Below are 15,389 nucleotides of genomic sequence, written 5' to 3'. Positions count from 1 at the left end.
ACACACATACTAAACTAAACTGAATTGGCAGATCCAAAAATCCTGCTATCTTTTTTAACACGCAGTTAAAAAGGATGACACAACTTTTAGATATATCATTACTTTTTATAAAAGACTTATCGTAGATGACTAGACCTCATCCCACCTAAAACATTTAATTCATCTATTTTAGAATAAGCTTTTGTTACAACAATTTTTATAGACATCTCAATTTATATGTAAGGTTTTTCGCAGACTGAAGGCGGTCACGCCTTTACGCGTTCTTTGCTTGGATATAAATTTAATAATTCTCATTGACAGTCCAACCGTAGCACACATTTAACCTAAATTTTTGACGTAACGACTGCCAGGCACTTCAATGAAAATGTATGTCACAAACACTTGTGGCAGAGATCACATGTGATTGTTAAAGATATGGCAAATATTAAGTCAATCCAGATTTTGCCTTCTTGAGAACACAGATTACAGAATAGTTGTTAGCTTGGCTTGAGAACTGTCTTTGTGCCGGCTCTCAATGTCCGCTGCAAGAGCAATATGAGCACTTCAATTCACATAATATTTCCTTAAAAAGGCAGAACGAGAACGTAGAGTGCGTGAATAGGTACGTGACCAACTCCTGCCTTCGTAATCCCTAAATAAATAACAAAAAAATATATCCAACAATCTTAAATTTGTCTCTAAACCTATGGAATAATACAGAGAGATACAAGAAGTACGCACTAAAGTAATACTTCGGTATTGTAAAGCTAACGATATGGAGGAACCCTGTCGGATAAATCATTATGTCTACGATAGCGTTGTAAATAGATATAGGAAATAACATTTGGTCACAGTATTGGTCGGGAAGGTAGAGTAGGTATAAGATGCTCTATCTCATAAAGACGGTATGGATGTTGTAGTGCCATTTACTAATTAGCTTATGTTGTGTGAAACAGTGTAAATATATTAGCCTTAAATGCAGTTTTTTTTATTAAATGATAAAAAAATAAGCGTATCGTAAAAATATATATAAAGAAATAAATAAATATACTACGGCAATACACACATCGCCATCTAGCCCCAAAGTAAGCGTAGCTTGTGTTTTGGGTACTAAGATGACTGATCAATATTTTAATGAATAATATACATAAATAATTATAATATAATATATACACTCAGACACTGAAAAACATTCATGTTCATCACACAAACATTTTTACAGTTGTGGGAATCGAACCCACGGCCTTAGACCCAGAAAGCAAGGTTGCTGCCCACTGCGCCAAAGTAAGAACGTTTCAAATATATGTGGTTTATTCACTTAGATCTGATAAACAATTGATTTCTGAACTGCTGTTGTAGTCTTTAAAATCATATTATAAATGATCATCAGTTAAATTAAACTGTATAAAATACTTATTATATATTTTTAATATTAAAATGCTGTGTTTGCCACTTTGTTCTTCACATTTCGGTTGAACGACTGATCGATGTAATGAGGATGTAATAGTCGTGACTATAGAACTAGGACGTGGTATTTTTGTCTAGTAAGTTTTAACTGAAACTAAACTTAAAAATTTAGAAAACGGTAACTGGCATGCATCGATCCCAAAATAAACCTATATGCTGATTAAGTTTTATTGAAAGAAGGAGTCATTATTTAAAAGAAACCCTAGGTCCTAAAAAATAACCTTAGCCTTAGCTTGGTCTTCGTGAGATAGATACATCAATAGAAAGCTTTTACAAAACAATTAAAAACAGCAGCACTCGACTGAACCACGCGCACAGTTATTGTCATTTACACATTAAAACGTACCAAGATTATGCATAAAAATGACCCGTTTTATAAAACCTCTTGCTTGACGTAATCACGCTGAGGCCAAGACAGGAGAAGTTGTTCATCTGCAGTATGGTCTATAGAGATGTTCTCGGAAAGTGCGCGGGAACAGGTCATTGTTCCTAAAAGAGCTCCGCTAGATCTGGAATGCTGTCTGCAAAGTGGACGTCGCGATGGTGACTCGCATTCATCTGACATTGCTCTGGTAACAGTTATCCGGGGAGATTGACGTCGTCTACGTTCTCTGGTTACACCTTCTTCCAGCCCAAGAGCGCGACCAAGAACAACATGTGGTGGTGCTCTTATTATAGGGATCGCAGATTGTCTAGGTTTAGGCACTTCAATTTCCAAAGGCTCCTGCAACATATTACATGATGCTGCACGTTGTGCCGGACGCTCTGATCCCCGTGAACCCATTGCTGCAGCGTCAGATAACCTACGAGTCGTCAATGGCCTTATGCAGCCTGATCCAGCCGATAAAGATGGTCTCCTCGAACCGCAAGCGCTCGGTGTTCTTGCTTGAATCTCTTGCGTTACTTCACTCTTTGTCATTCTTTTTCGTCGATAATTACGGAGTGAATCTCTTAGTGCTCTGCTTCGAACCCCGTAGAGGATGCCGTTGACGGGTGGAGCCGCAGCTAAAAGTGCCGCGGATAAAGCAGCGAGAGGTTGTGGAGGGACAGCGATAGCTGGCCATATCAACACGCAATAATATGGAAAGTACAGTATTGCTAGAGATCCCAGAGGTTGTAGAACAGCTGATAACGCTCGTCGGCGTGGGGGAGGTGGAGTGGAAAACGGATTACGTTGATGGGTAACAGTGACCTGTGCAGACAGCGTTACTTCATATATCGCAGCCGCTATTCTGTGCCTATGGTAACGGGCTATACGGAGTATTTTCAGGCTGCAGAGGAGGACTAATACTGTAGGCGTCAGGAGAGTTAAGAAGGCATAAATAAGGCAGAATCCTAAAGCTGCGGGTCCCGCACCACAATCAGGCGCACAACCTCCAATGCCGATGCTGTAGATCAGTGGCGGTTGGGCGGCTGCTAAGGGCGCTAGGAGAGCTGCAAGGATGACCCAGCCAGTCGCGACGCAGATTATTACCTTAAAGCAAAAAAAAATTGCTCTAATGCTTGCTTAACGCTTGTGGTTTATTAGAATGTTGCTAACAAAAGTTAGCAACAGTTAATGAACCACAGTCATCTGAGTGGCAAATTTTATTTAAATACGTCCAGCCATAAAAAGCCGTGCTATATCGAAGCATCTTAACATTTATAATTGGCAAATAATATTATGTATTGAGAGTGCATAAAGAATACTTATGCAGGGAACGGAGTAAATACAACGACCTCCCTAGCAGAGACAAGTGTGTGTTAACCAGCGGCAAGATTTTTACCGCCACGCTTATATCTGCCTCCAAGCAGCATTGTTGTGCTCCGGTCTAAAGGCGTAGTTGCCGGTGTAACAAGCACTTGAGGCTTAACACCTTTGCCTTAGGTTGATGGACACAGAGCGGTACATGGTAAGACGGGTTCCTTGCATGCCCTGCGAAGTGTTGGTCAGTTTATATTTTTTCACGCCAGTCGATCAGTTGAGCCATCTGTTTGGTCGGGGAGTATAAAAGGAGTAGTTAATGTATTTAACGCTCTGCATGTATGGGGCATTCTATTAAAGTAGAGTCAGAAAATAGAAATACAATAGAAAAACCTTCTTAGGGGAGACAATTGCCGCGTAGTGCAAAGGTGCGGCTATAGCAGCGGCGCGGTCAGCATGCAAGCCGCAGACAGTCCAAAGTTGCAGAGGGTGTAGTGCGTGTAGCAATGCACCGCACACGCAGGTTCCACCACCTGCGCACAGTGTAGCGCCGCTTGCCAGCGCCCCCACAGCCCCTAAGTGTACCAGTAGCACTGACGACGCTGACGCCGGCTGTGGACAAGAACAGTATTGTTAGAAACCATTGTTTTTGTCCATACCTGGTGATTATCTCAATGACCTCGACTATGAGCGTTCAATCAGTCGGTACACATATTAAGGCTATGCTCAAATAATGACTCCAAACTGCAGAGAGATCTGTTAACTACACGGGAGATATTCACACTTTTGGCTCGCTCTCATAGTACGATGGGACGACAGATCCGGCACGAACGTAAATAGACCAGGTGCAGTATCGACGGCTACAAGCTCTCCATGGGACCGAATCATCACGGTACTAAGAATTTCTTTATAGAATCACCCAATGCTACTCATTGGCCAGACCAGGGAATCGAACTCAGCGCCTTGTGATTGGCAGTCGAATATTATAACCACGAGACCAACGAGGCAGTTAGGAGAATACGCATACCCTTATTATAATAATGGTTTAGAGTACCCGGCTAAGTTTTTGTGGGCTCTTCTTAGACCAGGGCGCGTTTGGAACCCTTGTAGTTTTAGGCTGAAGTTGGCTAACGAAGTTATCACCATACTCTTACAATTATGTAAACATATATGTATAACGCTTCATTAGAATAGGCCTGTGATAGGCCTACATGAATAAATAAATTTTGAATTTGAATATGAGTAACAAACTGCATCAAAATAGGTCCGAAAAACTCTTATACCCACGTAAACTAATAGCACTCCTTTTTTACGGTGGAGTGAAATTAAAATCCTGTCAGTTTGTATAATGTGGTACTAACCGTAGTAGATTCTCTATTTAAAGCGAGTGAAACTATAGTTCATATCTATATAAACTTTACGGGACAAAGTGCGACCGGCGTCTAGTGGTGGTGTAAAATAGTAATAATATAACTAGAAGCGAAAGTGCGACACGCAACGTGGCTTTGCATACATTTATAAATTCGATCTATCTGGTGGCCAGCACGTATGCCTTTCAAACAAAGTCGTGGGGGATAGGATACCCACGATATCATCATCATTATTACCAACCCATTACTGACCCGCTACAGTTCAAGGATCTCCCCTTAGAATGAGAAGGGTTAAGGCCGTAGTTCACCTTGCTGGCCAAGTGCGGATTTGTAGACTTCTAACGACTTTCAGGACGTTATGAAAACTATCAGACATGCAGATTTCCTCGAGATGTTTTCTAGCAACTAAAAGCAAGTGATATTTTAATTAATTACTTAAATTATACACGCACTGAACTCTGAAAAGTAAGAGCTGCGTGCGTTTAATCCCCGGATTGAACTCGTCTCCCCAGGAAGTGAAGAAGAAAAATATGATCGATCGGGAGTCGGAAACGAGAGTGACAAGGCTTTACTTTGTCTACCCTGAGATTTTTTTTAATTTTGTGAGATAACAGATGTTTGACGCGGATGAAGTCGCGAGCGGAAGCTATAGTAAATAGGTTACGTAAACAGTTTATATATTAAACGATATCCTCGAGGCGTGAACTGTTTTGTGACAATCTGTGATGGAATTTTCTGGCATTTCCCTTTGGCATGATTGTTCTCCGAGAAAAGTTAAATATGCGCAATTACCTACCCATTTGTTTTCAACTTTTCCTTGACGGGCTTCAGCTTATTTTTATTTTACCAAAAGCAAATTAACTTACAGGTTGTTTTGGCAACGCAGTTTCGTTGAAGAAATGTAGAGTTCGGCAAATAAAACGCTTAAGATACTTATAATTATGTATTTACACGTATATCGTTACAATTTTTTTCGATAAAATAAATAAAAAAATCTGTAACATTTATAACTATGGCTCCATATCTGAGAATAAAAAAAAATTACCTACTAGTGTGGCTTACCTGAACCAGAAACTTATGGTGACTGGGAGCGGCAGATATTGAGCTTCATTTTCTTATGAACTTCCGCAAAGTAAAGCCGGTTTATACCTACTCAATAATCAGAATTGTATAGTCTTCTCGATGCTTAATGCGAATAAAGCCCGGTGTAATATTTTCGTAATTACGCATAAACGAAAATTGCTTCGCGCCGCTATTATTTATTTATTTATTTATTTATTTATTCCCATCTTACATTTTTGTCATTACAGGAAAAAGTTATCCTAATACGACAATGCAGCATGTTATGTAAATTTTAATAATATATATAACTACTAGCTGTTGCCCGCGACTTCGTCTGCGTTTGATTTTGTTTTTAAAGTATTCAGAATCGCTAAGCCTTAAATGAGTATAGTAGTATATATAACATGTGACTATCAATTAATTATAGACAAATAATTTGCAATAAAATAAAAGTGCGACTATAATTAAAGATCTAAGCTATCCTATCTCTTAAGTTGGACCAGACTGCTCACGGTGTGCCAATTTAATTTAAAATCGCTTAAGTAGTTTAGGAGTCCATCGCGGACAAACATCGTGACAGGAGATTTATATATATTAAGATAGTGTATATGATAAAATCCAAATCGCTATATTTGTGAGGTATTCATGTCGTAAATAGCGCATAAAATAGGTAACGTTTTTGTGTAAACATTTTGTCGGTACACACGTTGTAGTGAACCTTCTTCTGACTGTAACTAGCCAAGAGTTTCTCTCTCATAATCCTAAACATCTCATTAGCTACAGGGTCAGAGTAACAGCAAACGAATATCCCTGAATTTCTTTCAAAAAATACTTGCCCGCTAGTTATGTTTTTACTCCATTGGCGAGTAATTTATGCATATAAGACTTACTGTCATATATGATGTTGAAATTAATTTATAATTTTTTATACAATTTTGGATTTTTTAATTCGAACTGAACTCTTATTAAAACAAAGATCGGTGTTATACAGAAACGAAACACAAATGAAAGAAAACAGGTCGTTAACGGCCACTAGTTGCTAAGCTCTGCGATGACGGAAGTGTGTGGGGGAAAGTACTTACTACAGCCACTCAAGGAAACTACGACCGACTATTATATCCGGTGGAATGTTACCTTTTATAACGTTTTCACTTACTGTAGCTGTAGTGTTACTGTATCTGCCTGGTACCTGCCTAATTATTATTTTTTACTTATTAGTACATATTTATCCATCTATTTAGTGCTTTTAGTGCATAATAATGATTTTCCCATTATTTTATGGTAATCACAGGTTGCAATCTAACCTATCAATCCTTCCAAAGACCACATCTCATTTTTAACCACTAAGTCATAGACACGATATTCAATCATGACTTGAATGGGGTTGTTTTACTTACGATTACTTGGAAATGTTTGCATTACGATTATATGCTGAAAAAATTCGTTGTATTTATCTAGTATTGATAGAGACAATTCTTCTTCTTCTTTTCATTTATGGCTTGTCGAAGTGCCAAAACAGCACAATGTACTTTGCTAGTGTCAAGTGACAGAGACAATATAAAAGTACAGTGGCGTCCATCTTGCAAAGGTATTGTTTTTTTGAAAACGCACTTTTCACTTTTTCTACTCGTTAAAACGATTCATTTGTTATTCACGATTAAAAAAAGGTAAAAAAATGCCAGTTTGTGGCAGCGGCCATCTAGGATTTAGAGTAATACTGAATATTCATTATAAATAAATAAATAAATAAATATACTACGACAATACACACATCGCCACCTAGCTCCAAAGTAAGCGTAGCTTGTGTTATGGGTACTAAGATGACTGATGAATATTTTTATGAATTATATATATATAAACACTTAGAAAATACATATAAACACCCAGACACTGAAAAACACTTAATGCTCATCACACAAACATTTTCCAGTTGTGGGAATCGAACCCACGGCCTTGGACTCAGAAAGCAGGGTCGCTGCCCACTGCGCCAGTCGGCCGTCAAAAGTTTCGGAACCGACATTCGGATTCGGATTCATTGTCATCAAAACTAAAAGTGTAATTTTCAGATAAATCGACAAACAAGAGGGGGTAAAAATAACTAGACTCACACAAGAGTGTTACAGTCCGAGCAAAATAAAACCGTTTAATAAACACGACGTTTTATTTAATCCAGATTGTTGTTTTGCATCTCCTAGTTTAACTTATGAATTCATTTTCCCCCTACAAACACAATTAAATGCCACAGAACTATGATGCTCGTTATTTACAAACACTAATTATGTTTATTGCGAGTACATTATTTTATTTTCTAGTTTATATTATATGCCTTTGAATGTATGACTGTGAATCTAGTTTTATTTCGTATAGGTATGTGGGAGATACATGTCCGAGAATACCTGCTGCAATAAAAAGTTACGGCAGATCCAATAGACTGTATCTGGAACACCGAGGATGTACCTACCGACGCGGATGTAGTTATATATTTTTTTTGTTTGAACCAGTTTCATAAACAATAATAAGAATAAGTATTATGGAGGGTAGAGGTAAGGAGAGTCATCTGTGTATATGAAAAAGTGTAGTCAAAATGTATTAAATTAGGATGGCGCCACATTTGCATCAGGGTAACTCTTAAAAGAAGCGCCAAATATAAATATTGTTAGCTTGAAAAATAAACAAGGAAGTATGGAGATACAAGGAAGTAAGGTTATATTTACCACAATATTTTGTACAACGTAAGTTGTTGAAATTCTCAATAATTAACTAGTTTAGTCGATAATGACATTAAATTTTTTAACTCGGCATACTTCAATTCATCTACGATTGCTACATTCATACCATACCCTGTGCATCCACCAGCGCCATTGTGGAGGATTTTTGAACTGTTATTTAGCGCATACACTGGACACTTTTTCAACTTTTCTCCCATATAAGATGACTCTCCTTACCTCTACCCTCCATAATAAGTATGTATAAAAACCAAAGAGGATATAAACACTTCTGATACCGTTAAAATGATTTTTCTTTGTTTCGATCACTTTCAAAAACAATATTATTATTGTCTTCCAAGCAGGTATACGTGACATTCGCGTAGTAGGTACAAGGTGTTGATTTGGCACACCTAAAAGCCAAATAAAGCAAAAGAAGTAACAATATTATATATATATATATATATATATATATATATATATTTTATTTTATTTTATTTATTTTATTCATTTATTTGTAATCAACAGCGTTGCATACAATATAATTTTACATTTAGACTTAATGCTAAAATAAGGCCAAATAGGATTACAATCCTTAGCTTGACAATTTACTTAAATGCTATACTTAAACTACTAATTACAACAGGTTTGGAAATTTGAAGAAACTAAACAATTTAAACAAGCTTTACAATTTAACAAGATATTAATAATACAAAAGAGTAGTAAGATAATTACAAAAGTGTGTGTGTGTGTGTTTGTAGTGTGTGTGTGTGTGTGTGTGTGTGTGTGTATGTATGTGTGTGTGTGTGTGTGTGTGTGTGTGTGTGTGTGCGCGTGTGTGTGAGAGAGAGTATGCATTGATAATATGTATTTATGTACTATTATAGATATTAATATAAATATTATAACTTACACGTTATTAAGTTTCCGATGTAGGCTAGATATTTCTGTTTTTAATTGTATTTTGGATAAGTGAAAAAGATCGATATCTGAGTAAGTTTTATTATAGGTACGTGCCAGGCGTAAAAGCACGGAATTTCGAGCGTAGATTGTATTTGATTTTGGTACACGTAATAGCTGCGGTTTTCGAGGCCTAAAGGAGGAAGCATTGAGTGAAAATGCAGACAGCAGTCTAGGACAGTCAATTCGTCCAGTCAAAATAGCTTGTAGCAGTAGCATGTCACTTTGGTTTCTTCTTAGTTCCAGGGAGTCAATTTTGTAATGAGTACAGGCTTCTTTGTAACTGTTAAATTTTTTGAATTCTTTGAAGGCCAGGTACTTAAGAAATTGTTTTTGTATTGATTCAAGCCTATGAGTATGTATAATATAATAGGGTGACCAAATGTTGCATGCATATTCGAGAATACTACGAACATACGCAAAATACAAGGTTTTTATACATTCTATATTACTGAAATTACGTGTTACTCGTTTAATAAATCCTAGTTGTTTGTAGGCTTTGTCCGCCACAACTTCGACGTGGTCATTCATCGATAGTTTAGTGTCAATTTTAATACCCAGGTCTCGGACGGTATGGACTTTAGCAATGTTTGAACCATTGATTTGATAGTCGTAAGTTATTGAGCTAGTTTTACGGGATAGAGTAATGTGGTGACATTTTTTAACGTTAACAATAATTCTATTCCTGGCATAGTACTTACTCAGGTTGTTTAAGTCTTCTTGCAGCCGAGAACAATCCTCAAGGAAACGTATTTTAAGGAAAATTTTCATATCGTCAGCAAACATTAAATGTTGCGCATGGCTGAAACAGCTACCAATATCATAAAGATAGGCGTTGTATAAGAGGGGACCAAGGATAGACCCTTGGGGTACCCCTGACGGTATGGTTACAAAGTTGCTCCTAGCACTGCCCGTTACTACAGCCTGCATACGGTTTTTGATGTATGAAGTCAGCCATCGGAGCAAGTTCCCGCTTATTCCTAGGACGCTTAGCTTGTGGAGTAGGATCACGTGATCCACACGGTCGAAAGCTTTTTCGAAATCCGTGTAGATCACATCCACCTGGCATCTCTCATCCATGCTTCGCAATACATAGTCCGTGAAGACTGCTAAGTTGGTAACAGTGGAACGATTTTTCATGAAGCCATGCTGCTCGTAAGGGGTAGATCTCGAAATGATTGGGGATATGTATGAATAAATAACTGATTCGAAAAGTTTGCTCATTACGTTAAGAATAGAGATAGGTCGGTAATTCTCTATTTGAGTTTTTGATCCACTTTTATGAATGGGGACTATTAGTGCTTGTTTCCAGATGTCTGGGAAACTGCAGTAGACATTTAAAGAGAGGTTAAAGATGATCGTGAGAGGTTTCGCCAGATTCGTAGCACATTTGGTTAGAAAAATTGGAGGAATACCATCGCTACCGGCTCCCTTATTAGTTTTTAGAGTTTTGAGAAGCTTGAGTACAGTATTCTCGTCAATGGTGATTTTACAGATGGATTCTTTATAGCTCGAATTTGAGTGGCTCATAGCGTCGTAGGAACTTGCCGGTTTTGCGAAAACATATATATAGGCAAAAGAGGATATAAACACTCCCTTTACAGTCAAAAAGTTTTTATTATACCGACTGAATAGACTGTATGAATTTCGATCTTTGCCTATCCCAAAGGGGGTTGAACCTAGAAACAATGAACAATAAATGTTGAAACACTAACCTCCAGTAATAATAGTGTGGTCTCCAGTGGTAACAGTGGTGGTGTGGAATAACAACAACAAAATAAAACTTTTTTCACCAAAGAGATTACAGACGCTGTTTTTGTGTAAATTTCAAAGCGCAATGTAAAATACAATGTTTTTCTTTTTAGCATCTCTTTTGCTATTAAAATTGAAAATTGCGGTATATACCTATCAGTAATGATAGTGCGAATAAAATTAACGCAAGTGCCGGAGTCAAAACATAATAGTTTGATACTTGCATTAATGCATGAAATATGTAAGTTTAAATGTATTTTCATCATCATCACTTCAACCGATTGACGTCCACTGCTGGACATAGGTATTATGTAGGAAGTTCCAAAATCCACAGTCCTGGGAACCTTGTTTCCAGCGGCTGCCAGCGATTCGTTTGTTGTCGACTTTCCACATAATAGGGTCCGACCAACTCGTCTTTATATGTATTGTATAGCTACGCAGCTTCAGTTGCGGGTTATAAACTTATTATACTTAAGCAAATGACTTAGCGTTCCGGTACGATGCAAACGTCATTGCGGTCGATCGCAGCGAATGATTGGGACAGCGTACGCGTGTACCTACGGCAGTTTTAAAGCAATCGATACTGTGACGATTTGCCCTTAACGCTCTCTTCGCTATGATAAAAAGTTATATAGATTTTTCCAAAATAAATTCAAAGCATACTTACTTTTTTCAAGTACACACGCAACCTGTGCTTTTTCAAATGATAACTATCTGCATGCAACTCAATAAGTAGTTTCAAGTCACTGTAGCGTTCTGGTACATTAGATGGCGCATAGAAACCGATTAGGGGTATCGGTTTAATGTAACTGCCATTACCTCAACAGGTTAGCGTGCTACCATCTTAGACTGTATCATCACTTACAATCAGGTGAGATTACAGTCAAGGGCTAACTAACAAGTGTTAACTTATGGAAATATCTTGTGCAAGTAACTTGCACGAGTAGCCCCATGCGACGGATTATCTGGCAACTGATCGGTCTGAGTTTGGGAACTTTTATCAATAGGAATTCCATATCTATCGTATACCTAACCGTAATATAGAAACGATAAAGAATTAACTGAAAAATAAATAATAAATAAATAAATATACTACGACAATACACACATCGCTATCTAGCCCCAAAGTAAGCGTAGCTTACTTAATAAAATACACATAAATACTTATAATATACAGATAAACACCCAGACACTGAAAAATATTCATGTTCATCACACAAACATTTTCCAGTTGTGGAAATCGAACCTACGTCCTTAGTCTCAGAAAGCAAGGTCGCTGCCCACTGCGCAACTCGGCGGTCACCTTACTGTCTTCGAGTTTTTTTTGTTTAAACACTTTATCTCACAAGCAAAACAGTTTACAGTTTACATTTTCTACCTTCGGATTTGCGAGAAAAACGAGTACGGGTGTGGCAAATACGAAACTTTTGATGTTATAAAGTACTAGCAGTTGATAAGTCAACCTTAAAAGATAGACATAAGCTGGCGCGGAGTTTTTTTTTTAACTTTTAAAGGGGAACACCCAGCGGAAGCTCGAAAAAATAGACCGATTTTTAAACATTTTTCGTTTGTGCTATGCATTGGTTTTAATCTGATGATATTTATAGCTTATAGCTTTCCTCGATAAATGGGCTATCCAACACTAAAAGATTTTTTCAAATCGGAGCAGTAGATCGCGTTCAAGTAAACAAACATAAAATATCTTCAGCTTTATATATTAAGTTTAAAATTACATGATATATATAGAGATATTGTTTGAAGGTATACAGTATACAGAGGTACTGCACCTTTTTGTCAGTCGTTCAAAAAATAAATCATTAATTATTCACCAATTCATCAAACGTACTCAGTAAGTGAAACATGTACGGAATTTGTCATTAGTAATAAGCTTTTGTTTAATTTCAGTTCAGTGATGATTGATGAAATCGCAAAGTGAGCCGTCATGTGTTGCATTTTCACGTGCTGTGGCTGGTTGATCGATCTGTTTCAGAGGTAAGCCGTGTATATTAATTAGCTAGCATTAACCTGCGCGAAATTTATGGTATCCTAGTAGATTTCCTTAATTATATTCCAATGTCAGATAAACAAATGTTTTCAATGTTTTTGACCCCGCCATATCTAGCCTACGTAGTTGTTTTACCATCAATTAATAATAAATAAATAAATATACTACGTCAACACACACAGCCACACAGGCCAAAAGAATGCGTGGCTTTTGTTATGGGTACTAAGATGACTGATGAATATTTTTATGAATAAAATACATTAACACTTATTAAATACAGAAAACACCCAGACACTGAAAACCGTTCATGTTCATCCCAAAAACATTTTCCAGTTTTAGGAATCGAACCCACGGCCTTGGACCCAGAAAGCAGGGTCGCTGCCAACTGCGCTAATCGGCCGACCATGGACGCATACAAAGCACTTTGCATCCTCGTTTCTGATTCGCACCGCAAAGTTCAGGAATGCCTTTCCAGCTTCCATTTTCCCCACGACCTATAGAATCTATACCTATATATATATGAGTACATTTATGTCAAGAGTGAATCTCTAGGCAAGCGTCTTTTTGTGACAGAGCTCATCCGGGGAATTACCATCGCCATTGTTATTTCTGCCGCTAAGCAGCATTGTTGCAATGCTGTGTACCGGTCTGATGTATGCGGTTGCCAGTGTAATTACAGGCACATCAGTCTAACCACTTACGCCTCAAATTGATGGACAGAGGACTGCATGTTGCAGAACATGTAAAGTGTCGCTTTATTTATCGGCTATGGTTTTCCACTTAACACCAGGTGGGCCATCAGCTTGGTTCATCACTCCTCAGGTTTTTCCAGTACTATGAAAAAACGCATTCCAAACTTGGGCATTACCGAACGAAACAACAAGAAAATAAAAATAAACATATTGGGCGTAAAGAATAGAGGTTCGGATAAAACGGATAAAAGGAAAGACTAAGTTCAAATAAGTCGAAACAGTATGCAGAAAATTCAAATGGCAGGGGCTTTTGTTGAGAGAAAAGAAAAATAATAAATGACACTAGAGGGAGACAAAGCGATGCGAGGATAATTTCAAGAAAGTAGCATTCCGAGAATGAATGGTTACTCAGTAAAGGATAGAAACGAGCGGAAAGCCTGAGATGAGGGCTTTTTCGAAAGGCATGCGTTTAGGACGGGAGGCTAACTGAATTCCGGGCTTAACATTTAGTTCATAAACTTCCTTAACCCTATTTTCTACTTATAAATATTTATTGTTTTAACAATGTTAAATACTATTTACCAGCATTAAAGACTTATTATAACAACAATAAATACAAATTATTACATTGTATACTGCATTAGTTATCTAACTGAATCCTGAACTGAATACCCAGATTAAATAGTCCCAAATTGGGTCAGTCTAGTAAAAAGTAGTCTCAGGTTAACCCGTGCAAAGTACTCTTACTATCTAACTGAAAAAAATACGTTTAAACTTTTTGTAGTAAGGACTAATTATTCATGAAATGACTTCAATGTTATAACATCGCTTATAATACAAGGAAGGCTAAGATTGTAGACAAACAAAGGTTGTAAAGGGCATTGCACATAGAACACAAACTGTTTAAAATTCCAGTAAATAATTAATATGTTTCGTTCATATTCAGCACTTAGACAGTAATTAAAGATTTTAAACTAAGATTTTCGTGGTTAATCAACACTTACACAACATAAATATAGTTCAACGATTTGTCGATATTTCTGCCCGTGACATCCAACTTGACATCTCGTATCTACGCAGTCCCGTCGTGACCACGATCCATGCAACTGGGTCGAAATATCGACAAATCCAAAATATTATCGTGGTATGTACTTGTTGAACTATACTGAGATAGTACTTGCAAAAGTAGTAGTAAAAAGCTTCTTGTCTAGCTTTTTTAGCAGAGCTCATCCGAGGAAGTACCTACAGCATTGTTGCAATGCTGTGTTCCGGTCTGAAGGGTGAAATTATCGGTGTAATTCTTTATTTACACGAGGCTTAACACCTACGCCTCAAATTAATGGACACAGGGTGACATGTTGCAGGACGTGCTCCTTATATGTTTGACAGCCAGTTGGCGCAGTGGCCAGCAACCCTGCTTTCTGCCTCCAAGGCCGTGGTTTCGATTCCCATAATTGGAAAAATGTTTGTGCGATGAACATGAATGTTATTCAGTGTCTGGGTGTTTATCTGTCCTATATTATAAGTATTTCTGTGTAGTATATTCATAAAATTATTCATCAGCTATCTTAATACCCATAACACAAGCTACGCTTACTATGGGGCTAGATGGCGATGTGTGTATTGTCGTAGAATATCTATTTATTTAATATATGCCCTGTGAAGTGTTACATTGTTCATACACGATGGCTATTTAGAGTAAGTTACTATCTG

The 15,389-nt window shown here is 37.5% G+C and overlaps 1 protein-coding gene across 1 annotated transcript in view; it reads right to left on the bottom strand.

The window, feature by feature from the left end:
• Positions 1–1,819: 1,819 nt before the first annotated feature.
• LOC120628850 (olfactory receptor 4K2-like) overlaps positions 1,820–15,389 on the bottom strand; it is a 32,879-nt gene continuing 19,309 nt past the window's right edge. Inside the window, exons 2-3 of the mRNA XM_039897489.1 lie at positions 3,524–3,742; positions 1,820–2,920 (exon numbers count right to left, since the gene is read on the bottom strand). Of these exons, the coding sequence (XP_039753423.1) occupies positions 1,820–2,920; positions 3,524–3,742 (1,320 nt within the window). The remainder of the gene's footprint in view (positions 2,921–3,523; positions 3,743–15,389) is intronic.

Source organism: Pararge aegeria, chromosome 13 (assembly GCF_905163445.1).
Source record: "Pararge aegeria chromosome 13, ilParAegt1.1, whole genome shotgun sequence".
NCBI lineage: Eukaryota > Metazoa > Arthropoda > Insecta > Lepidoptera > Nymphalidae > Pararge > Pararge aegeria.
The sequence above is the reverse complement of the archived record's forward strand: the minus strand, read 5'-3'. Positions and strand labels throughout refer to the sequence as shown.